The 26,896-nt window shown below is 35.2% G+C and overlaps 1 protein-coding gene across 5 annotated transcripts in view; it reads left to right on the forward strand.

Moving 5' to 3' along the window:
- The first annotated feature begins 220 nt into the window (after positions 1-220).
- Positions 221-26,896, forward strand: part of LOC6050628 (serine-rich adhesin for platelets) — an 83,892-nt gene continuing 57,216 nt past the window's right edge. Inside the window, exons 1-2 of one of the 5 annotated variants that reach the window (XM_038257892.1) lie at positions 221-287; positions 15,279-16,730. In XM_038257892.1, the coding sequence (XP_038113820.1) occupies positions 15,392-16,730 (1,339 nt within the window). In that variant the 5' untranslated portion in view covers positions 221-287; positions 15,279-15,391. Of the gene's footprint in view, positions 640-7,690; positions 8,341-15,278; positions 16,731-26,896 lie in introns of those variants that run through there. The other 4 variants (XM_038257887.1, XM_038257878.1, XM_038257880.1 and 1 more) reach the window with 4 other exon arrangements.

The raw sequence follows: 26,896 nt of genomic DNA on the forward strand, positions 1-26,896 counted from the left end.
ATTTAATATTTCCCTCAATTTCAGAATGCATAGTGTGTTCCACAAACGTTCATTTCAAAGCCAAAATTTTTTTTCCGAAAATCTTTTCCGAATTCCCCTTCCTCATTTCCTTTCAACATGACATCCTTGCATCCTTTCGCAATTCCTCATTCAATTCTCTCTCACCAATCGGCACCATCGCCAGCTCGCGTGCAGAGAACTCGCGAGTCATTCTATCGCGAACCTTGCCACGGAACGGATCGCCCCGTCGCGTGCTGGTCCCGACTCGTTTCGGAGCGGAAGAAGAAGTAGAAAAAGTGCAAAGTGTGTGTGTGTGTGTGTGATTAGTCCTTTTTTACCCCGTTTTCCTCCTTTCTGTCGCATTCGCCGTCGACGTGATGTGTGATGATTTTCCAATATATCCTTCGCCGTCGTCGTGGTTTTGAGTTTTTCCAAAGTGGTGCAGCCGTTTTGTTACACAATTGAGTTGCAGGTTTTTCGTTTCGCGAGATTTGCGTTTTCTTAGTTTTCCCCCTCCACATTTCCCGTTTCCCCGTTTCTAGATTTCCTTTTCCTAAGAAATTTCTCCTTCTGAAAATCGTGGAAAACATTTGTCGTGTGAGTTTGAAAAGCTTACGCGAGAACTTTGCAAAAATACAGGTGATTTATGCTCGTAATTGGGAAATCCTTTCGAAAAAAGAAAAAAAAGGAAAGGTTTTCCTTTTCTGCAGACGAATGGATTACAATTTTCCACCGTCCGGAAGACGAAGAAGCGAAAAACAGAAGAAGGAAATGGTTGTGAAAAACGGCAAAAAGAAGGAGCAAAGCAGGCGGCGACGGTCGGTGTGGCTGTGTGGAAACTCGAGGGAGAGAGCGCCGTATGTGTGAGAGAGCGAGAGTGAGAGCGAAACTATTCGCCATTCGTTGTTGGTGCTGGTGAGGAGGGTTGAAGGACGAGAGAGGTGAACGGGGGTGGATTGGTGGGTGAAAGGTGATGGAAAATAAGGATATGAGTAAAATGAAGCAGTAAAAACAGGAGATATGTGTCCCACACCACCCTTTTGAAAAAGTTGGAATGTGTGTTGCGGGTCGGGCAGGGTTGCCAGTTTCAGTGAAATGTGTAAAAATCCAATTCGTTCTGTTTTCATGTAATTTTCCCACTATAATTAAACAAATAATTAAATTATATTTCATTTCGAAAATTAAACATCAAATATCTAAAAAAGCCCCCTCAACATTCCTGGAAAAAGGTGGGGAAATCATTCGATTATAAAACAAAACTATACTTCAACTTGTTTTCATATATTTAATAGCCATCGAAGTTTTTTGTCAGGAATGAATATTTTGAATGCTTTTCAAATAAATTGTTTATATTGTAAAAAATGACAAATTTTCCAAAAATACAAGAATGTCTTTCTGATTTCCTAATTTTTTTATGGCTTGGCAGTAATTTGTTCGATTTTAAATGTAAAAAATGAAACCTTGAAAAATTTATCTTTACTTTAAATTTTTGTCATTGAAAATCAAATCAAAAGATGCCAAGATATCAGTTGAAAACAAAACTTTTCACGATTTTGAAATGCATTAGGCCGATGCAAATATTTAAAAAAGTTAAAAGGGGGCAAAAAAACAAAAAAATATAAAAATTCAAATAACATGCCATAATCTTCACATTTAAATGAAAAAAGTGACTTTTAAAACTTTTAAAAATATTTGTACCAGCCTTATACATCAAAAAAGTTGTCTTACCATCACTATTTTTTTTTAATATAAAATTTGACGATAAATTGCTTTTTGCTTTTGTTACTAAGCAAAAATAAGCGTAATAATGTGTTCTAAATGGTTTGCGATTAAACCAGTTGTTTATTGAAAATTAAATTTTTTGACATTTTGTTTTTATTATGGTTCTATTATTAAACTACTTACCTATCCTGTCATTCTCGAATGATGAAGGCCGTCTTAAATGTTAAAATGTATTTTTTGTAAATCCGTCTTCTTACTTTTCCTGTCATTTTCGAACGACGAAAACGCCTATCAAAAATAACTTAATCGAATAGTAACACTTTTAAAAATAAATATAAAATAAAAGTAGAACTTTTCAGCAATAGTTGATTCTTTCAGCATTTTTTTTTAGAAAAATAATACACTTCAACATGTTGTTTTATTTGAACGATTCATTGACTAAATGCATACACAATGAACATTTGACTTATAATTCCACTCAAAAAGAGTTTTTCTGAATTGTAAAAATGTGGTAATGATCTCGTTGCAAACTCGTCGTACTACTTTTTGCAATTCCGTCTTGAAACTTCCTACTTTTCCTGTCATTCTCGCGTAACGAAAAAGCCTACTTTTATCTACTAAAAATAACAGAATCGAATAGAAATACAGTTTTTTTGATTTTTTTTTTATTTAAACGATTAATTGACAAAATACATGAACATTCGACTTATAATTTCACTCAATGGGTGTTTTTCAGAAATATACCCTTTCTAATCAAACACCTATCTTCGTCATATGGAGAGTTTGATGCTCGATTTAAGCTCCCAAAATACTATTTAGGCTATAAACTTACCAGCAACAGCACCGCCTCGAGTAAGCACGCAAATGTATGCTACTTACTGGCCAAAAAGATCAAATTTAATACACTTTTGATCATAATTTCTATTTTGCGAGACCATTTCTCTTCATTTTGTTGGCACACACAGTGATACACGCGAGAAACTCTCAAACGCTTAATGAATATCACCAAAATCAACTTTTCACTTGCGCTTTTTTTTCACGGCGCTTTCGATACAAAACTGCCCCCAACTTTCGGCAACATGTTCTTTTGCACATTAGTTAGTCACTCACTTGAAAAATAATCCCGAAACATGTAAATAATTAGCAAGCGCCATCAAAAAAAAACAAACGCGCCAAGTCTTTTGACGTTTCAATTTTGACCACCCATTCCAATCGAAGGCTGAAGAAAACTGAGCGAGAAGCGAAGGCAAATAAAGAACAAAGGATGGCCACCAGCACCACCAGCAGCGCCTGTTGGAGTGAGCCAGTGATGCCAGGAAACTTTCTCTATAAATGCTACTTTTCGCGAGTGTTTGCTTAAAATTTCATCACAACTGGCAGCACTAAGCAGACCCAAAAAAGCGGTGGAAGTAAAAAAAAACTAAGCTGAAAATAGGAAGATGGGCGTGGTCCAATGCATTCTCGTTGATTAGAATACATTTTGGAATTATTGTTTTTAAATGCTTGTAAAAGGAATAGAATAACTTTTAGTAAAAGTGAAAATAAAGAGGAATGTGTACATGGTTTTAGTAAATTTCAAGGAACACTCTAGGTTATCCAGCATCAATCAAACACAATCGCTTATTTGGCTTAAAATGGGTATATTTTCCCTAAATGTAAAAATCATGTTAAAAAACTTCTTTTCTCAGATTTGTTGGGGAAAATTTGAAGGGAGGAGACACAAATTTGAAAAAAAGAAACATGGAATGAATAATGGACACATAAAGTACGGAACTAATTTATTAAAATGAAATTATATTATTTTAGCCGACCATGGCGTTGTCGATTCCTTAATCAAAATATGAGCTTAATTGGAAAATTGTGCAACAAGTATTCTTTTTCACGATACACGGATAAGACAGGGTGATCAATCAAATTCCATTTTCAAATTAACGACTTTATCCCGACTTTATCCCGACTTATCCAGAACCATAAATGAATTTAATTTATTAACTAAAGTATGTTCTCAAAACTAAAACTAAAAGAACGAAATTTCAAAATGAATTTGAAAAAACAAATTTTTGAAATTTTTTAGCAAAAATAAGAAAATAAATTTCTAAAAAATACTTCAAAAATGGAAGCAATGATGAATCAGAGTATCGAAGAGCGTTTTACAGTTATTATACTTTCAAAGTATTTGAAAATGTCTAGCAATTCATTTAACAAGCTCCTTTTTTATTTTGTCAATTTAAAAAAATACCCTATGTTGATTTATCGCGTTTACCACTAATGTCATGCGAAATGATTACAGAGACAAATTCTTAAATATTATTTGTAATAACTTAAACCAACGTGTCAAGAATTTAATTAATTTGCAATACTTTGCATATTTTATTTAGAACGAAAAATTTATAGATTTTATTCGCTATCAAATATTAAGCTTTCCGATAACTAAAAAACTTTATCTATAGTTAATAACTATTAGTTGTTACCTATACTCAGAAAAAAATTTGCGGAAATTAAGTTATGTTTAAATTTTACTTTAAAAAAAATATTTAACACAAAATAAACTATTGCCAAACTCAAATTGGATTTTTTCTATCCCAAATAGCAAGCAATTTAACAAGATGAAACAGAACGCTGGCCATAGGGGAGTGTGGAATAATTTGGACTAAGGAAATTGCTCTGCCACGGGGTGTATGGACATTTTAAAGGAATGTGGATGTCACCAGAGGATAATAGAGACCATATTTTATGGAAAAATTATTTCGATAAAATTTGATTTGAAAAATTATTTCGATAAAATTTGATGAGAAACCCATTTTTATCGCAAAAAATAAAAGGTGTCCAAATGTTTTCCAAATTTTTTGTGTGGGGGTAATATGAACACCCCTATGGGGTAATTTGGACATACCTCGTGGAGTAATTTGGACACATGTTGAAGAATAAGTTTAACATTTGATTTTTTGAGCACGTTTTTTATCCTTCAACCTGGTTTTGTAATTGCTTTTTATTTTTAAGTGTTTTTTTGCTCACAATATTTCATCAAAAGTTTAAATAATGATTTTGTGATAGAATTATAATTCAATAGGAAGATAACATTAAGTTGAGTGTAGTATACATAATTTAATCATTTATTCTGAAATGATTTAAACACCGTTTCTGGATTAGGCACAAGTATAGTTTATAGTGATTAAGGTATGGTTTAGATTTATCGAAACTACACTGAAAAAAACTAAAGTACCAAATTCCTAAATTCTAGGAATTTTGGCTCCTTTCCTTATTAAGTAATCCAAAAAACCCGATTACTAAATAAGAAAAAGAGGCAAAATTCCTAGAATAAAAGAATTTAGTACTATTTTTTAATTCAGTGTAGAGGGTGACGACTCTCGAGATTTTCAATTTCCCGCAAAACGAGAGTTGAATTTTGACATTTCCCGGGAATTTTTTTAACCAGCCAATAGTGTCAATAACTTTAAAAGATAAGTAAAAAAACGTTTCTTTTTAATGAATTCAGATACAATTAATTCATACTAATCCAATGAAACGTAAATTTTAGTAACCTCATTATTTTGAGGAACTATTTCATCATTTTGATTTTTTCCCTCAATCTACAAATAAAAAATCGTTTCTTGAGCCTTTGGGACTCGAAATTGCAGTTTAAAATGTTTACGAATCTTCATTCGCACTGAGTGATTTTTCAAAAGTTGCACAATCTTGTTATTAGATTTTTTGAGGGTAAAAAAATAACTTATATATAATTTTCCATTCATGCAATATCGCATTTTTGCAATATGATAAATAACGACACAACACAAAAACTTTAAGTTGATTTTTTACTTTTTAAGGTCAATTATAAATGTTCATAATTAGCGGACACTAACTTCACAATTAATGTCTGATTTTTATTCTCAAAATATGATTTAATATGCAAAATACAAAATGACTTATTGACATCAAAAAAGGAAATTACCTCGATACAGAAATAATAAATATTTCATTCCTGGTGTGTAACTGCTAAGAATGTTTTAAGGTTAATTTTGGGGTCCACATTTTTTTGGTTACTCTCAATTATAGTTATTTGAATTTTTGAAAATTTAAAATTCACACTTTCAAACTTGAAAATCAAACATTGAACATCTCATGTTCTAAATAATCTCGAATTTTCCAAAATAAATCTGATTAAATTATTAATTTTGGTTCGATATTTATAAGTATAAAACTTCCCGGGAGTCTCAACCAAATTTCCCGGGAATCGAGAGGACCAACCATGGCCGATTTCCCGGGATTTCCCGCTCGTTACCCTCTAATCGAAACCAATCTTTATATAGAACTAATTAACCTGAAACTATAATTTTTTTGATTTTACATTCCGTAGCCCTTTAAATTTATTTATATTTATATCCGAAGAAAACGTGATTTTTAAAGTTGTGTCCAAATTACCCCCACTGTCCATATTACTACAAACTCCCCTAATTATTGAGAATAAGCTTTATTTTGATATTGGTTTTGCATTAGCTTTGTTGTTGTTTAAAGTTTGATGTTGTTTTTATGATAAACTTAGTCAAAAAAAAGATTATTTCTTCAAAATAAATTTTAAAAATCTGTGTCAAATGCTTGCCATCTTAATAATAAAATTTATTTATTTGGAAGTAATTTATATGTAAAATAGTCAAAGGAACCTTAAATTTGAAGTTAGTTGCTAAAAAAGAATTTATAAAAATTTTAACGAAATTAATTTGAAAATTGTTCAAAAAATCATAAAATCATTTTAGAAATTGAAAATAATTTTCAGACAAATATGCTTGGGATTCCCGACTTTTTTGTCAAAACAAAAAAAAAACGCCAATTCCCGACTTTTCCTGATTTTTTACGGATTTCGGTGAATTCCCGACTTTTACCCGATTTTCCCGACTTGACTGGCCACCCTAAAAAGACTAATTGATTCAACGTCCATTTTTTTTCAAAATGAATCCTGGATAGACCTTCGAGGACTCGTGTTTTCCGTGATATCGCAGTATTAAAATAGATGCTGTTTTGAAAAAAATGCAAAGCTTTCAGGTGGTGTCGAAAAGCAAGGGGTCTTCCAAATTGGATCTCAATCGGATTCTTGAAGTTTTGATGGAACTAAAGTTGAGCTTGATCAGAAATAGAAAAACGATTGGGCTATAGTTTTGGTTTGAAGGGGTCCTAAAAACAAAATTTTAAAGTTTTGTTTTTGGGTTTTTTTGCAACAGCCTTGAGTTAGAGATATTCAAAAACACTCTTAAAGCAAAAAAAAAAAAAAAAAGATTTTGGTTATTGGACCCTTTCACAAAAAAAACTAATGAAGTATAAAAAAAGGTTTTCCAATGAATATTACATCAGTAAAAAAATCATAATGTAATTTATGAAACAAATCTAATATTGTTTTTATTTCTAGAGTTATTTTTTTAAATTCCTATAAGCTATTGTGTTGAACATGTTTAAAGAACCTTTTTCTTCCTTCTTTCAAATATCCGGCGCTGCCATCACTGCCAATCGCCAATTCACCACCCACTACAACGCACCACAATCCCCTCTCCCTAGTGCTGTAGTAGCAGCATAAACCGTGCAAACATACACACAACTCGCACACCCCATCTCTCTCGCGTTCTCCCATATGCTAGCGCTCTCAATCTCTCGCTTCGCTTTTCCTCTCTCTCCCAAACCACCCCACGTTGGGAAAAAGGAAGCACTCCCGCTCTCGCTCTCTCAATTTGCTTCGCGGAAAAGGGGGTCTCCCATGAAACCAATCCGTCTGGTGTGTTTGACCATATCCTCGTCGAGTAGGCCATGGACTAACTGCGAACTCTACCCTACACACAGCACAACCAACAGCATGGCATGGCATGCTCCTTTCGCTGTCTGTGTGTGCTGAATCATAACAGGACAAGCTGGGTGAGGGGTTGAAACTGTGCGAGCACACGGGAGAGCGCCCAACATTTGCCGGAGATCTGGCAGCAGCAGAGTAGAGCCTTTTTACAGTGGTGTGGTGGCAACAGCAGAAGCAGCAGCAGCGACTTTCTGCATGTTAAATAAAAAGTTCAAGTATCGATTTTTCCGAGGGGGGGAAACCCACCACAATATCCTGATCCGAAGGTGGACGGTTTTTTTTTCTGTTGGTCCAAGTTCCTCCGGCTAGAAGACGAAGTGTTGCTCGAAAGTGTGCTGAAGAAGTGCAGAACTTGGTGACTTGGATGGGTTCTTTTTTTTTCTTTCGAGAGGAGCTTGAAGAATCCAAGTAGTCGTCCCGACTGGGAAGAAACGACAAGTGTCTCCTTCACAGCAAACACCGACATAGTGTGTGCGGAAGGACTCAGCTGGCACAGCTGCTGGATGTTCAAGGAATACTAGATTGTTCAGCCTGTTGGGGAAGAAGGGAAAGAAGTGATGTGCAACAGCGGCAGAAAAACTCTGGAAAAAGGGAAGAGTGTGTGAAGAAGTAGGGGGGGTCCATTTTCCTGAAGAAAAATCGACCTTCTCGAACAAAATGACGGGAAAGTTAATCAAATCGATCCGCGCGTCGTCGCCACCACCACCGACTTCGTCGTCGTCCTGCTCCAATTAACCACCCTGCTCCTGTATGTGCGGAACAAAAAAAAAAGGATATGGTGAAAGGTGAAGAAATCGGTGAAAACCAAGAAGTTGATAGTTCTAAGCCCGCGGTGTTGATGCTCGGTGAAAAGTCATCCTACCTCATTGCCAAAGTTCTTTCCGCGTGTGTGTGTGTGTTTTTTTTTGTTCGCCGCAGTAGGCGAAGAAAGTCATACATGCATCGACATCGACATACATTGGGTCACTCTTTTCCTACACTTGAGAAAGGGGTTGGAAAAAAGGCAGTGAAAACTTTCGTCTGCAATATGAATATTGGGGTTGCCTTTCGTTTGCCTGGTGTATGATTCATCGGGGCACTGTTTTTCTGCTTGTTTTTGGTGGTGCAGGGAAAAAGTTTATTTTTTGGGGTGTTTTTTGTTTCTGTAACTACTTTCCAAATGACTTTTCCGACGTTTCCAGAACGGTCAGTTTCATTAAAGTTAGAGCACTCGGCGATGTTATTACCAATAAAATAGTTGATATAAGATTTAGCCAAGAGAAACTGTTTTTATAAGTTCTTAAATAGCAAGATCTACTTTGTGAGACATGTTTGTTTATCTCTGGTATATAAGGCTGGTACAAATCTAGAGTTTTTTTTTTAATAGGACCTATAAACATTTTTTGGTAACTGAAATAGTGTAAAATGCATTTTAAACACCTTTTTCCATTCGAATGTTGAAACTATGGCTTGTTTTTTCAATATTTATATTTTTTGCACCAGTTTATTGGAATCTGTTTGTAATGTATGACATTTTCTGATAAGTTTATTGAACAATTTCAATGTTTCTAGAATTTTACCAATAATCAGCTTCAAATTTACCATTTATGTACCATTTATTAAAAGGGTATTTTAATACCAGTGATTCCACTCATTTTCATCAACAGACTTTTGACGGTTTTTTTAACCATCTACAACCCAACGCCGCCTTTAGACGCACAGCAAAAAATCCGATGGTAAAATCGCATGCAAAAGCATGCACATCACCTTTGTGAGCAAAAGCATGTAATATTGTATGAAAAAACGTGTACACAAAAAGCATGTACAAAAGAAAAATAAATAAATTTTGCACACCCCAAAAAATTACATCAATCTGGTGAGAGTCATATCCAGATTACCAAGTCCGCGCCCCAACCGTCTCGGCTATCTCACCGTCTTAAAAATTCTATTTTCAACGCCAATGTACCAGTAGGTTTCCCGTACGTCGTATACTGAATTAACTGTATACTATGTATGGGGAACGTACAGCTACATCGGTGTTAATCCAACCATCTTCACAGCGGTGAGTTAGCCGAGACGGTTGAGGCGCGGACTTGGTAATCTGGATATGACACTCACCAGGTTGATGTTATTTTTGGGGTGTGCAAAATTAATTTATTTTTCTTTTGTACATGCTTTTGTGTACATGTTTTCTCATACAATATTACATGATTTTACACTGATTTTTTTTACTGTGCGGGCTTCGATTAAAAAATCCGCCAAAAATCCATTTTCAACCAATTTTTTATCTTTAAAAAGATTTGGAAAGAAGAACTCTTTAAATTTTAGATTTTTTTTGGGTTGGAAGTTTTACTTGTTTTATGTGACTTTGTCAATGTTTTCAAAAATGGCTTTTTTAGGGGTCAACTTTGGCTGTGTTTTTTCGCAATTCGCAATTTCGCAATTTTCAGTGTAAGAACGGGCCTTGACCGATCTTATGCACCAGGTTCCCGACGAACACGCACTGCCCTTACACCTACATCTCACCCTTGCTCTGAGTCAGTACGAGCAGCACGCTAGAACACGCTTTGAGTGTTCGTGCCAGGCATGCACACCTTCTTTTCCGGTTACGCATTTTAACTCGGCCGGGGGTTACGTAGGGTTTGATGTAAGTATAAGCGCCTAACCATTTAAAGTGTGCCTAACAACATTCATTAAAGCAAAAACTGTTTTATTTTTAGTTTGAATTCAAAAACTAATTGTTATTTACTGTGTATTGTTTTCTCCTGAAATCTTTCCTAGTGTTGAGTCGTGTTTATATGTTGCTATTTCTCCTGTCGCGGTGTTTTGTTACAATATTTTGGTCCTAAGCATTTTAGAAAAGTTTTTCAAAAGTACAATAGTAATATTTGTGTTAATCCTTTAATCATTCCATAAATTGAGCAAGGGCTCGAACCTCACTTGCTTAAGAAAAAGGTGAAGTTTCAAAACAATGGACAGTGAAGGAAACATACTATGTAAAGAATCAATAGTAAAAGAAAGATAGTAATTTATGAAGAAGATAAAGAAATTAACAATAGTTAATGAAAAGAGATAACAAACAAGCTTAGATTATTGTTATGATGGGCAATTTACAGGGAAGATGAGAAATTATTGAAATAGATAAATAAAGAAAAGGCACATGATAAACAAAATTGACATCGCTGCCAAATTAAGGGAAAGCAGACAGTTTGTTACAGCAGCATCAATTGGTAAAATAGAGTGGAAAAGTGTTGAGAAATAAGAGAATCAAATAAGTAAAATCGAAATCAAATGGAGGATAGTAAACAGAAGCTGCGTTAGAGAATCAGTTAAACAAAATTAACAGAATATAGATGATAGATAAAAACGGAAAGAAGAGAAACCCCGTTGTGTGATGTTTCAGGTACATCCACAGCAGTTGACTCAACATACTGCGAATCAAAACAATACCGTCTACAATCACAAATTACTTCCCTTTCCCACATTGTCGCGCCCTTTCTTTTAGCCGTCTCGACTTTGACCCGCGGTGGTCAAAGGTTTACGATCCGTTTCCACAGGCCACCAGCTAGGTCATCATGAAAACCAAGCCAACGTGGAGGTAAGAAAATAGGACACTTGCAAGGAACCAGAGCTATACTGTCTTGATCAAGAAAGATCTAACAGGACTACGGACGTAGTCAGTGACGCTCCTTCCAGGATGTTCCTTGCCTGAGCGTCAACTGAAGAGGTATTATCAGCATCATTCGCACTTGGCCTGCAACTTTGGCTGTGTTTTTTGTTCAGATTTCCTTTATTTTAAGTAAAAAGAAATATGCAGTAATTTTTCTAGTGTCCCAGCCTATGCCTCTACGCATTTTTTTTTTACAATTTGAATGATAATGGTGTCGTTTTACAGAAGAAAATGTGAAAAACAAGCAAAAAATTGAAAAAAGTTACTGTAAAAACATGAAAAAATTAGATGGGTAAAATGTAATGAAAGGAGTTGGTAGTTTAATAAGAAAAATATGTGAAAAATTTAAATACCTTCATCTGGGGTAAATCGGGACACATGGACGAATGGGAACAGTAGTTTTAGCAATGGTGCAGCCTAATATTTTGGTATCTTTGAGTGATTTCGGTTAGACCAGATTCAGAGCAACAAAATGTGTGCATTTATTTGTAAATTTGAAGCTTTTAAGTGCTGTCCCTATTCAGACTGTAGTCCCGTTTCCCGTAGGGCATGCCCAAAGGGGCTTTCATGCCAAATTTCAGTGCATTTGGTTGTAAACTGGCTGCGCGCATCAGGGGTAAAGTTTACTTGGGAATTACTATTGGAAATTTGGTCTGGGAAAATCAAGTGCTTACTTCTGGGATGGTCAGGCCTAAGGGGAATGGTATGGAGAACACTTTTCCCAAAGAGAACATATGGAATCATTGTATCTAGAGTTGGCGCATTGGCAAAACATCCGATGTCTCCGGAATCAACGGTTTTCCCTGCAAAAGCATCAATTTTTCCTCAGCATGCTATGAAAGCTTGATGAACACCGCGACGCCATATGTCAGGCAGTTACTGTTTTGCCTATCTACCCCTAAAACTAATTCAAATAAAGTTGTACTCGTTTTTCGAAATATTCTCCAAAAATTCCGAGACATTTTTGCTGATATCAAAATATGATTATTTAATTTTCCTATTTCCTTTTAAATTTGGAAAACATTTTGACTTACATATTGATCAAAGATTCTAAAATACCAAAAAAAAACTAGTTTGAAAGAATATTATTATGATTTTTTTTTCAAATTTGCATTTTTATGTCTAATGGAAAATAGAATTATGCCCTATGCATTAAATAAACAAAATTAAAGACAGTGGCTGTTTGCCCAAATTCTCACGAGAATTCTGGCAAATCAAAAGCTATTGGTTGCGAGGTGAATATTGGCGTACTATTGAATGTTTAGCCCTTTTGAAATGTTAGTCTTGATTTAAAAAATATATAGGAAAATGTCGTTTTCGAAAAGATCGAAAAAATTCACAAATGTTTCATATTTTAGCATTGCAAATTGGACCATTACACAGCAAAAAATCCGATAGTGAATTCGCATGCAAAAGCATGCGAATGCAATCACTTTCGTCAAAATAAACACTTGATATTACACACTGCATGTGAGTAATTCTCCGTCAACTCACACAGCAGTTGCCCCGACCCCTCTTCGATTTGCGTGAAACTTTGTCCCAAGGGGTAACTTTTGTCCCTGATCACGAATCCGTTTTCGATATCTCGTGACGGAGGGGCGGTACGACCCCTTCCATTTTTGAACATGCGAAAAAAGAGGTGTTTTTTCAATAATTTGCAGCCTGAAACGGTGATGAAATTTGGTGTCCAAGGGACTTTTATGTAAAATTAGACGCCCGATTTGATGGCGTACTCAGAATTCCGAAAAAAAAACGTATTTTTCATCGAAAAAACACAAAAATGTTTTAAAAATTCTCCCATTTTCCGTTACTCGACTGTAAAATTTTTTGGAACATGTCATTTTTGGGAAATTTAATGTACTTTTCGAATCTACATTGACCCAGAAGGGTCATTTTTTCATTTAAAACAAAATTTTTCATTTTAAAATTTCGTGTTTTTTTAACTTTGCAGGGTTATTTTTAAGAGTGTTACAATGTTCTACAAAGTTGAAGAGCAGATATAAAAAAATGATATAAAGACATAAGGGGTTTGCTTATAAACATCACGAGTTATCGCGATTTTACGAAAACAAGTTTTAAAAAAGTTTGTCGTCATCGATTATGGCCGTTCATGCACTGAAATAAAAAAAAGTACCAAATTCCTAAATTCTAGGAATTATGCCTCCTTTCCTTATTAAGTAATCCAAAAAACCCGATTACTAAATAAGGAAAAGTGGCAAAATTCCTATAGGAATTTAGGAATTTGGTACTTTTTTTATTTCAGTGTGGTCACCCGCGACAGACACGGACGACGAAACAAAGAGAAACGCAAAAAGTAACTTTTTCAAAACTTTTTTTCATAAAATCGCGATAACTCGTGATGTTTATAAGCAAACCCCTTATGTCTTTATATCAAAATTTTTTAATTGTCTGCTCTACAACTTTGTAGAACATTGTTACACTCTTAGAAAAATCACGAAATTTCAAAATGAAAAATTTTGTTCTAAATGAAAAAATGATCCTTCTGGGTCAATGTAGGTTCGAAAAGTACATTGAATTTCCCATAAAATGACATGTTCCAAAATTTTTACAGTCGAGTAACGGAAAATGGGAGAATTTTTAAAACTTTTTTAGTGTTTTTTTCGATGAAAAATACGTTTTGTCGGAATTCTGAGTACGCCATCATATCGGGCGTATAATTTTACATATAAATCCCTTTGACACCAAATTTCTATCTCATCACCGTTTTAGGCTGCAAATTATTGAAAAACACCTCTTTTTTCGCACGGACCTCGGATTCGTTATCAGGGACAAAAGTTACCCCTAAGGACAAAGTTTCACGCAAATCGAAGAGGGGTCGGGCAACTTTTCCCGATTTCGTGTGAGTTGGTAGAGAATTACCCATGTACATTTTTTGCATACACAAAAAAAAAAGTTTGCAACCGACGGGATTCAAACCCAGCACCAACAGTACGGACTGGCACCTTAGCCCGCTCGGCCATCAGACCGTTGAAAAATTGAAAGGATAAACGCTTATATGAGCTTGACATTTCGGTCAAGTAGGTTTCCCATACTGGTGGGCTACATATTTGAGGGTGTAATATTACATAGAGTTTCATTAAATAATGTACGCAGCTGGATTACTACTTTTTTGCTGCGTAGTTGCTGAGATATCGACTTTAGAGAATGGTGGGTTGTTTGGGTGAGACTAAGAAAACATCTTTTTTTTGTTTTAAACCTTTGCATGGTAATATCTCAGCAACTAACGGTCGTATCAACAAAGTTCAAAAAAGCAAAATATAGAGAATTTTCTCAATTTTTCCAAAATATTTTTTTAAAAAGTGTTGCCCACAAAAGGGCACATATTTTAAAAAATGAGTTACTGCGACAGTATTTTTTTTGCACATTCTATAAATTTCTGAAAACTTGGCATTTGATGTTCCCTGAAACACATAAAACATAAAATAAAAATAGGTAGTGTTTTTTTTGCAAACTAAGTTTAAGTGATTAAAAAAGAAATAAAAAATCAACAATTTTTTTATCTTGTATCATTTTATCAGTGTAGTCCTTATCCATACCTACAACTTTGCCGAATACACCAAATTGGTAAAAAAATTCTTCCACAAGATACAGACTTTTTAAATTTTCTATATCATTTTTGTATGGACAGCTGCCAAATTTGTATGGAAAATTATATGGACAAACCAATGATGCAAAATGGCTTCTTTAGGCATACCGAAGGCACCACAAAAGTTTCAGCAGGATAAAAACATACAAAAAAAATCGAATAACCGAATCTCAGAGAATTGCAGCTCTTATGGGAGATTCTTGCGAACATGGGCAGTTTAAAGGTTTATAAAAATAAGGCAACAATAAAAAAACATTTTTTGGTGATTCGATTACCCAAAGAGCATTTTTTTCCAAAGTTCGGATAATCGAGTCGGGGCAGTTATCTTAGTTTTACTTCATACTGATTCGTTCTGGAAATGTTGCTTATGAAAATAAATTACTTTGCCCAGTTTTTGAGCAAAACACGAAAGTCTTTGAAATAAATCACAAATAATTTGGAATTATTCTTATCTTGCTGAATTGCAGAGAACGTTAATCGGAATCATAAAAAACTGTGAAGAAGTGTGTGGGGGTGTGTACTTTAGCATACCAAAGGAAGAGAAGGCATCTTGTTCAAACCCAGTGTGCTTCACAATAAAATGGTCAGTTCCACCATCACGCTAGATAAGAAATCATCGTCTTCATCATCATCAACCGCCACAGCAGCAGCAACAGCATCAGCACAGCAACAAGCTTCGTCCAGCGCCGAACAGAACAATATCATCTCGATACCGCTCAACGCCGCCACCACCACCAGCAACGGTGACGCTTTGAATCTTAGTGAGCAAAAGATTTCGATTCTGTTTCCAAAATGCAAGCCTAGAACCGCAGCCGAGCAGCACTACTCCGGGGGGAACTTTGCCAGTGTTGTGAACAATAACAGTAGTGGTGGGTACGGCATGAGCACAACCGCAACCAACAGCAAATCGGACACTTCTTCGTCGCTTACCACGCCTACTTCGCTCACGTCATCGTCGTACAAGCCGTACGGGGCGACGGAGTCCGGAACGATGAGGGGTGCCGGCGTTTCCGGAAGTGGTGGTTCCGGCTATGACCTGCTCAAGTCGGACTCTAGCTCGCGCATCAACAACAACCCGTACGAGGGCAGTCGGCTGGGCCGGCACGCCACAAGTTCGGTGGACAAGTACAGCTTTTACTACAACAATCAACCGCCACCACTGTCGACGTCTCCCACGGAGAACAATGCCAACAACGCGACGGCCGCGAGCCAGTTCCTGCCGACGGACGACGAGGAAGAGGAGGAAGACTTACGGAAGAGCAGCTACCCGCAGTCGCGGCACAGTTACTACACCAGTCGCCAATCCCACTACTACAATCTTCCAAAGCAAGACCCTGCCGGAACGCCCAGCAACGTGGCGCCGTCCCGTTATCACTGGGATTTGTCCTACTCGCAACCCGTTGCGTCCACGCAGTCCTCCTCCTCCGCGGCGGTCAAGCACGCCTCGCTCAAGTCCACGTACAGCAAGGTGCTCCAGTCGCCGCTGGAAGACGAAAGCGACATCGAGGACAAGCTAAAGTACTTCAACTACCAAAACGAGATGCACAATAGCAGCAGTAGCACGGCGATCAAAGCCGGCGGCGAAAAGCCGAACAGCCTACTGAGTGGAATTTACAGCAACTACAAGACTAATGAGATGATTGTCTTCAGCGATATTGACGAAGAGCGGCGACGTGTTCAGCAGCAAGAGGCCGGCGGTTCCACCGGTCTGCACGTGTCCGCCGTCGATAATCTGAACGATGGAGTTATGGCGCACAACCAGCATCACTATCAGCAGCAGCAGGAGAGTAACGATGGAGTGGTGGCAAGTGGAGGCAGCAGCAGCAAAACTAGCAGCAGTGTTCTCGCCGGCAAGATGGAAGAATCGAGCGGCAATGCGCACAAAAGCATGGCGAACAACTCCGGATCAAACATTATGGGTGAGTCCTTGATGGCATCTTGTTATGCTGTTTTGTTTATATTAATGTTGCAATATGAAAACTTGCATATGTTGGAAGATGATGGGGCGGAGTAAACCAGTCTAGGATACGCCCTGCTTGACCAGCAAAAAAAAAAAAATAATAATAAAACCCTTGAAAATTCCAGCGAGGAATAGATAATCGAGTCCAGACTGTTCTTATTACAAATAGCGTTTTTTGTTGTTTATTTTAGTTCATTATAGCAAATCAAATTAATTAAACTACATTTTTGACTAAGACCTTTGTCTGAAGGCTCTACACGGGGTAGCAATCCAAAATTTCGCGAAGCGAAATGAAACGCATGAAAATGAACACCCTTTCCCACCTCGGGACGTGCTATTCAAGTATCTGAAGTTCTTCGTCATGATGATTATCACTGTAACTTTTTTTTTATACAAGAGATTGTTATTTTCAAATTTCAACTAAAGAATTTGAAATCCTTAAATTAACTTTTGCTTGGATAAAAAAAAAAAACAAATTATCTACAATACAATTTTCAAATATTCATAAGGCCCCTTCAAAATAAGTCCGAAAAATCAGGTGGCAAAAAATATTTTTTCTGAGCTGACAAAATTTCCTAAAATTTTCTCTCTGGAAGTCTAAAAATCGGGCGATAAGTTTCGAAGATACATCCTCACAAAAAATTCGAATCGATGGTAATGATTTTTTTATAGTGTCACCTAATTAGCTTGTCATTTCCTGCTGACGATATCTCGGAATCTATTGGTCCGATTTTCAATGCAATTTAATTCAATTTTCTGAAAAAAAATCTTTTTTTCTAATTCAGCTTAACTTTCAAAAAGGTATGAAACTAGAATTCCTTTTTCATATTTAAGATCAAATTATAAAAAAAAATATTTTTTTGAAAAGATCAGAAAATTTTATTATTTTCAATTGAAATCGGACTAACGTTTCTAAGATATTGTCAGTTGAAAATTACAGGCTTTTTAAGCAAGTATTGGACTATGACAAAAAAAAAAACAAATTTGCACTTTTTCGCGTTTGACACACTAGAAGCGTGTTTGCGGCAACACTCAAACAAAGTAAAATGTTTGCAGGCTGACGTTTTTGCAAACTGTCAAAAACTGTGAGTTTGTTTGATTGTCATAGTCTAATATTTGCTTTAGGTGACATTTAGAGAAATTCATTTTCATAGAATCGAATTCTTTATGCACTAACGTGCCTAGATCCTCAAGGAACGTGGGACAACAATATAAGTGTTTTGAAAATTTCGTCGTCTATGGACACCCCCTGACCAATTTTGCCCATGTTGCCATCTGGTATAAATTGGTAAAAATTCATGTGGCAATGTTGTTAATTTTTTGAGAAAATCATGATTTGTGGAAAACAATGGGAAAGGTAGAACTTTTCTAGACTATATTTTAAAATGTTAAATTAAATTTCCAATCGAGAAGTACACAGAAAAAAAATTCATGGTAATATTACATCTGGGAAGGGGTACATCTTTTATGTTTGAAAAAAGGTGTAATTTTACCTCTGGAAATGTGTAATTTTACCACTTTTCTGGTGTAATGTCACTTTTTCAGTCTAAATTGAGATAAAATTACATCATAAAAGAGGTAATATTCAACCTTCCAAAATTAAAGCTTCCAAATTTACATTATTTTTTTCTGTGTACAGTCATCCCTCATATTCGGAACAGTTTACAGATCGGCCAATGTTCAAAAAATCATGGCAAATCGGTAATTGAACTTATTGATTCGCTTTTACCTTTATTTGAAAGCTTTTTATGCGATCTTTCGAATGCTATATCGAACAACTGCAAATTTATACTTTTATATCAAGTTTTTGAAGAAAAAAAAATTACCTTTGAAATCCACAAATTCGGAACACTTTTTTCTTACGGATGTAAACAAACCTTGGTTCTCTCCATGAGTACATATTTATTACCAAATAATGACTTCACACATTGAAACCAATGAAACTCATGCTTGGTGATGTTTTATACATGGATTGATAACTTTTTTTGTGAAAATATCAGTTAAATTCAGGTGTTCCACAATTGTGGGAGGCACAATAACATCCCACAATGATGGAACAGGCAATTTGGAGGCAGTGTTTTGCTGCTCTGAATAAAATAGTCTTGAAGTGAAGTTTTTTGTTCAAACAGTACTACTTTTACTAGTGAAATAGCAAGAAAATGTCCAAATAAAGGTCCAAAAAATAGTAGGATCGAGAGAAAAGCTGCATTTGGCATGCTATTGACAAATTATCACAAAAGTGTTCCGAATTTGTGGGTGTTCCGAATATGTGGGATGACTGTACTTTAGTTTTGATATCGTGCACTTTTTTCAAGTAAAAACAACCTACACAATCACCACCTATTCTAATCTAATCTAATCAGATCCTAGCGCAGCCAATCATTCGAAGGGATCCTGGAGAGTGCTGCGTAAAGTCGTATCGCAGAGACATGATTCGTTTGAAGTAGGTTGAGTTTGAGCACAGAGTGTTCGAACTACAACACAATTCTGAATCGACAGAGGAGGAAGAAGTGTGGGGACACACCACCACACGCTCAGAAATTTGGTTGTATTTGTTGTAGAGCGTCCAACTTCTTGTTCGGGGAAGAAAATTTCCGGGATTTCCCGAAAAAATGTTTCGCGAAATTTAAGCGGAAGTATTTATTATCTTAAATTTTTAGAACCATTTTTTTAAATGCTCTGAAAAAATAAAAATTGAACAAACATAACTCAGGACTTATTTCTGATAATATTTATTTCTGAAGCAACTGGAAATTGATCTTGCTTAATAAGTATTAAATTATTACAATTAGGTAAGCTTTTTACAGGTTGATGATATTTCATCAAAACAATACTAACTCCTAACATCCAAATTAAAATAGAGATTTTTTTACATTTTTTTTATCATGATCAAATGAGATGAAAATCGAATGTGTGCAAGAAGAATTAATTAAATTAGTATTAAAGAAATTACAATATGAAGTAAAAGATTTATGGAGCACTGGTCTGCAATAGTAGTTTATGCAATAAGTTGCAAAAAGAGGATTTTTCAGCACAAGTCGTACATTTATCCAACGAGGTTCACTGAGTTGGATAAATACGAAGAGTGCTGAAAAAATCAAGTTTTGCAACGAGTTCCATACAACATTTTTTGCAATTCCAAAAAAACACACACTGAGTGAAATTTTATGTCAAATTTTCATGTATTTTGTCAATAAATCGTTTAAATCAAATAAAATTGAAAAGTGTTACTTTTCGAAACAAGTGCTGAAAAGTTCAACTTTTCAGCACCCATTTGAGTGCTGAGAAGTAGAACTTTTCAGCATTTATTTTGAAAAGTGTTGCTATTCGATTCTGTTATTTTTGGTACAGAAAAGTAGGCTATTTCGTCGTTCAAGAATGACAGGAAAAGTAAGTAGTTTAACGACGGAATTGCAAAAAAGTAATTTTATGATTGTGGATTATGGGTTCATTTTACTCACAATTTAAACACTTTAATAAAAAATATTTCTCATCAAAAAATACTTTTGAAATTAGAAAAAATGAATATTTTCTCGTAAATGGATTATTTTTTTTACGTGCAATCAAGCTTTTAATAGATCTTCACGCTTATTTTAACCATTTAAGTTGATGTTAATTGAATATTGGTTTTATAATTAATTTTTTTTTCCTCTAACTATCCCCATTCTATAGCAATTCTGTCGGTTTTTTTTTGTTAGAATTTTTCCTACTTTTGATTAGCTCTTTAGAACAACCAACTGTGTCCATAGACAAAAGTTATCAAAACATAGCTGAAAGGACCTCCAAATCTCTATTAGGTTTAATTGAAACAAATTGTGAATTGATTATTTGCTCAATAAAACTTGAATTGAGTTGAATAATTAATTTTTCCCGGGAATTTCCAATTTTTAATGTCAAAAAAACATACTCAACCATTAAACCAACAACGCAAATTTTATTACAAGTGAGCAGTTCTCTCAGATTTCGGTCCTTCGTTTTTTTTTGTATTTTTAAAATCCGACTAAAACTTTTTTGGTGCCTTCGGTATGCCCAACCCTAGTAACATTTTTAAACTTACAGGTTTTATCATGGTTCTGAAAACCCGCATACGGCCTAAATAGGCTTTTATGGCCTACTTAAAACCTAAAATGTTACTAGGGAAAGAAGCCATTTTGCATCATTAGTTTGTCCATATAATTTTCCATACAAATTTGGCAGCTGGCCATACAAAAATGATGTATTGAAAATTCAAAAATCTGTATCTTTTGAAGGAATTTTTTGTTGTAGGTATGGATATGGACTACACTGGAAAAAAATGATGATAATTTAGTAAACTGAAAACGAAACGAAACTATTAGCACTACGCCCCCCGGGGCATGGCCTTCCTCTAACGTGGGATTTCTGCTCCAGCGCCTCTGACGAGACAGGAGAATCCGGGACCGACGTTTTACTTCACCATCCGATAGAAGCTCAGTGGATAAGGCGGGAATCAAACCCGCGTCTCATAGCATCATCGGGATCGGCAGCCGAAGCCGCTACCCCTGCGCCACGAGACCCACTCTGAACTGAAATAACTTTAATTCGTTAAAAAAAAAACAGTGTTTGAAAATGTTGTTTTGTTCTATTTGGGGAAACTAATTTTAACTTTGAGAATTGGAATAAGTGCCCTGAAATTTGAACACTAAAAATTTCCAAATTTACGATGTAGGTTAGTACGTTCAAACTTGCTGTATACTTGAAAAATAAGAATACGCTACCTTCTAAATTCGAAAGTTAATAATTTTGGGACCACCCTAACGGTGATATTTCCTCTGTGGCCTTACTTTATGGCCGATGTGTGTGTGGTATTTTGGCATAGAGAGTCAATTTATTTCCTATATATATATTATGCACACACTCTTTTTCCCTCACACACTCTGACCAGGGTGAACCGAGTTCGGTTTAGGAGCAGTTTCGTCCGTCGGAACGTCCTGGCGCTGATGGTTGTTTATCTGGGTGGTTGATTGGTTTGTTGGTTAGGCTGGATGGTTGGTTTACTGCGTGTGCACCGTAAGTTGTAGGCATATGCGAGCTAGCTAGAGTATATGATCTAGCCTGGGTGCAGACGACAACTTGGTGGATTAGTGCTGAATGCAGTGCACTGTTCCAGATAAGTGCCACTGCGGTTTGTTTTTGTTTTTTGCTTTTTGTTCAGGTGTTTTTGAATGCTTGCTTTAAAAGTATTAAAGATTTGCAATTTTCATTTGTTAAAGGTTCCGAATCTAAACTCAGTTTGAAAGGTGTTGGTTCATTTCTATTGCCATTTTAATAATTTTACGCAGTTTATCATGGGTAATTTAACCCCTTAAATGAAGATAATTTACAAGAGTGCAAATTCCACTGATCTGATCCCGGAAAGATCCCCCAACATGGGAAAAATATGAATATTTCAACTTGACTGGGGTTCCTAATATGAGCAATATGTTTATACTGCCATAGATGCGTAGAGTTATGGATAACTGCAGGGGTAGGGTAGCGTTGCGAATTTATGACTTCGGTCGCGACGTGAAAGAAATAAACGATGAATCACCAGCGGTCAACGGTTTTGGCGTGCTCGAGGGGGTGGCTGTTTTTCGTATGGTCTAGGATCATTTTGGGTTGTTCTATTTGCAGAGAATACAATTTTTCTTATCTCGTTAATATTTTGCAGGAAAAATAAATGTTTTTTTTTGCCTTCCTGAAATCAAAAACTGAACAAAAGTGTGCAGCTTTGAGTAAAGGTTGAGCATAATTCCATATTTATTAGCTACTAATGACTGAGGAAATGTTCTAAAATTGAATGCATTTAAAACAATAATAAATCACTGTGAAGGTTAAAGAACCTTCTTTTGAAACCCTAATCATTTGTGTTATTTCTAACTTTCTCATTCAAATTCGCTTAGTCAAAATCGATATCGATAACAATATATTCCATGTTACCACATAATTATCCGATAATGGGTAATACAAGACGAACCGAACTTGTTCGGAAACAACAAGAAATTAACGAGCACGAGCACTCATACACACAAAATGAACCACCAAACATCGCCCCCATTATTCGGTTCGAATTTAATTAGAAGAAAAAGCGAGGACTCAGTTTCGATGAATTCATCGCGGGCAAAGAAAAAAAAAAGGAAACCTTCCCCAAAAATATAACCACGAATTGAAAAATTGACCTCGCTGCCGCCACGTCTGCTTTTTGCCACCCCGAAGAGAATGGGATTTAGGTTCATGTGCCTTCCTTTGTTTTTTTCGGTGGTTTTTTTTGTTGTGTTCCTTCAAAGTGGGGGTGGTGGTGAAGAGCGTAGGATATGTGTATAAATGAGTATATAATTTGACCTTCTTCACCCTCGTTTTGCTCTTTCTGCTGATCTGGTGGTGGTTGTTGGACCGCCATCGTCATTTTGCAACGAATTTATATGAGCTTGTTTCAGATAGAATTGGTATGAGTATGCTACTTCAAATTATCTCTTTTAGATAATTCCAATTGAAAGCATTTTTTTAAACATCAATTGTTAAGATCGATTTTGATCAAAATACTCTCAAAATTATTAAGGGGTTACATACATGTAAATCGACAGAAATGTCAAGGGTTGGTATGAGCATTGAGCACACATTTAAACTTTTGTTCAGTTTCATAAAACGGTTGCCACGATATCTCAATTCTGCTTTGACCAAATCGGCTAAAATGTTAAAGACTCGTTAAGCCGGTTCCTTGTGCATGATGAAGGCATATTTTCAAAAGTTAACCCTCTACTGCCCAAATTTTTTTTTCGAAAATATTTATTTTTCCCGTATTTAGGAGGTCATTTTGAGCAACTTTTGTTCTACGAAAAACTTTACTTCTCTTGTTTTATGTTTTTCTTGTTTAATTTTTAGTATTTTAATTTGCATTTATCTTGTTTAGTTTATGTTTGTTTTTGGTAGTATTTGGCCTATTCTACCATCTAATATAATTACATTTTGCCTATCTAATTTTTTCACGTTTTTACAGTCATTTTTTAATTTTTTGCATGTTTTTCACATTTTCTGCTATAGAATGGCACCATCATCATTTAAATTGCGAAAAAATGCGTAGAGGCATAGTCTGGGACACTACAAAAATTACTGCATACTTCTTTTTACTGAAAGTATAGGAAATGTTAGTAAAAAACACAGCCAAAGTTGACCCCTAAAAAAATGACATTTTTAAAAACACTGGCTAAGTCACATAAAACAAGTTAAACTCCCAACCCTGAAATTTTCTAAAATTTTTAGAGTTCTTCTTTCCAATGCTTTTTAAAGATCAAAAATCGGTTGGAAAATGGATTTTTGGCGATTTTTTAGATTGAAGCCCGTCTAGAGGCGGGGTTAGGTTGTAGAGGGTTAATTTAAAAAAGATACTAATATTTTATTATGTTTCAGGATCTCGTTTTAAAACAATAAAAATAACTATCGCTATTTATTTAAAAAAACATTACTTAATCCACATTTAGATGGTTGGTGCCTTCCTCTAATAAAAATAAGTGATGAATAAAAAAACAGACTACCTACAGACTTTTTGTCAAGATTATACAGACACCGCCTTTTAGGAAAATGGCATCCCTCCACACGGCTTTTTCGTGGCGATCAGACCCGACCATTTTAGGTTATGTAAATTAAGACCATTTTTTAAACTGTTTTTAATTTTAGGTAAGTCAGATCTTGAAAAAAAAATTGTCCACATGAATGGTCATTTCAGAATCATTCTAAAAATATATAATATGGCAGGTTTTACTAAATCATATAAATTTCAAAAGGGACTTATGGGACCCCAAGACGAATCGAATGAGGCCAAAACGGTCAAAATCGGCTCAGTCAGTGGCGAGATATTCCAGTGACATTTGCTCAGCTGATGATTCTGAGCCGATCGCCTTTCCTCAGTAAAGTGAGGAAGGCAAAAAATAAGTCAATTGTTAAAAGCTTCGATGAAAAATGTAAATGAAGCTAAAAAAATTTCTTCAAATCTGCTAACACTGCCAAAAGATGTCGATGTATTTTCAAAAATGGCCAAAATCCCTTAATTCGTATTTTAATTTTCAAAAGGATGAGAAAATTTCACAAATTTTCTTGCTTGAAATTAAAACATAAAAAATAAAACATTTCCAATACATTGAAAAATTCTAAATAAAAGTCAAATAGGTAAGTTGAAATAAGCTCGTATCTTCAAAACTACGGAAATTATTGATAGAATTTGGAGTCAACCCTTGAAGAAGCCAACACAATTTATTTTGAATTAAATTTGAGCGCTTAGCATATAAATGGTATCTTAAAATTCAGGTTATCTCCTTAATACTCGTGGACACTTTGTTTTTTTAAAGGAAATTTCAGAAATCTATATTTGAAAAATATTTTCAGATGTGATTTTTTTTCCGAAAAATGCTATGAACAAAAATGGTTAATTTTCTAGGAATAAAACCTGAGGATTAAAAATTCGTCAAAACCATTTTTTGCGACAATTTTTTTAAATTTAATTTTCGTTTGTTTTTATGCCCAAAGAAGTAATTTTGCATAATAAGTTTGTCCATACAAGTCTCCATACAAATTTTGACATCCGTCGATAAAAAAGGTTATTGAAATATTAAAAAATCTTTATCTTGTGGACGGATTTTCAGATCGATTAAGGGGTTGCATACATGTAGAAAATCACAAAATTTCATATTACAAAGCGGACTGTCAAACTTTGTGAACGCTTTTCTTCAATCACTGCACAGTGGGCAAAAACGGGTGAAAAACTGATCTTTTGAAACCGTCAGTTTCTGCCTATCGAAAGTTTCATTTTTAATGTTAAAAATTACGAGGAATCGATTGGTGGTACTCTCATTAGCGGCAAATGATGGGAAGTGGTCCATTTTACCCCATTTAGCCTTTTTTTAGGGTGTTTTTCTCGAATATCTTCAACTGCCGTAATTTGCCGCACTTCTAAAGTATCTTAATATATGTAAAAAATCACGAGAAATCGATTGGTGACACTCTCAATGGCGGCAAATGACGGCAAAGGCCCATTTTGCCCCATTTATACCCTTTTTATGTGTTTTTCTTTAATATAAAGAATTGCTGTAGTTTCCTACAGTTTTAAAGTATGTTATTTTATTAAGAAAATCACGAGGAATCAATCGATTAGTAACATTTTCATTGGTGGCAAATGACAACAAGGATCCATTTTGCCCCAGTTACCCCTTTTATGTGTTTTTCGTCAATATTTTTAATTGCCGGTGTTTTTACACTTTAAAATATGCTATTTCATATAAAAAATCACAAGAAATCGATTGGTGACATTCTCATTGGATGGCATGGGTCCATTTTGCCCCATTTATCCCCTTTTTATGTGGTCTCCTTTAATATCATGAATTGCTGTAGTTTACTACAGTTTTAAAGTATGTTATTTTATGTAGAATATCGCGAGGAATCAATAAGTGACATTTTCATTGGCGGCAAATGACAGCAATTACCCATTTTTCCCCAGTTACCCCATTATATGTATTTTCTTTAATATCTAGAATTACCGTGGTTATGGGAAATTGGACGAGCTTTCCAGTAAAAATATTTATGAGACTGAAAAACCAAGTCTGTCATATAGAAATTGCTAAAAACTATTAAAAAACCCGTTTTTTCAACATTTTTATTTTCAAAACCGCTGTATCTTCCCAAGGATTGGACATAAAACAATGGTCAATATGGAGACTTTTATGTAAAATTGTCTGGGAAATCGATTCCCACTACCGGTTTTTCAAAATTTTGGCGTTAAGACCACTTTTCAAAAAAACAGTTTTAGTAAATGATTTTTGTATTTTTTTAGGAGAGACATACCATCCTGCATTTTTCGTCAGTCTTTTGGTAACATCTCAGGCTATTTCCTCAAAAATTTTGAACGAAAAAAAATCGTGACATCACCTTTAAATTTATGGTTTAGACTTAAAAATCGAAAAATCTCATAAAAGTGGCGTGTATTTTTGTTTCAGTGTATTTTTTTCAGAAAGCTCGTCCAATCTCCTACAAGTAATTTTTAAATTGCAAAATACATTTTTTTTAAAACCTTACGCCCTTCTCAAATGTTATTTTCGTGTAATATTGGCTCCATATACACAAAAATGGCTTATATAGGCC

Source organism: Culex quinquefasciatus, chromosome 1, assembly GCF_015732765.1.
Source record: "Culex quinquefasciatus strain JHB chromosome 1, VPISU_Cqui_1.0_pri_paternal, whole genome shotgun sequence".
Lineage (NCBI taxonomy): Eukaryota > Metazoa > Arthropoda > Insecta > Diptera > Culicidae > Culex > Culex quinquefasciatus.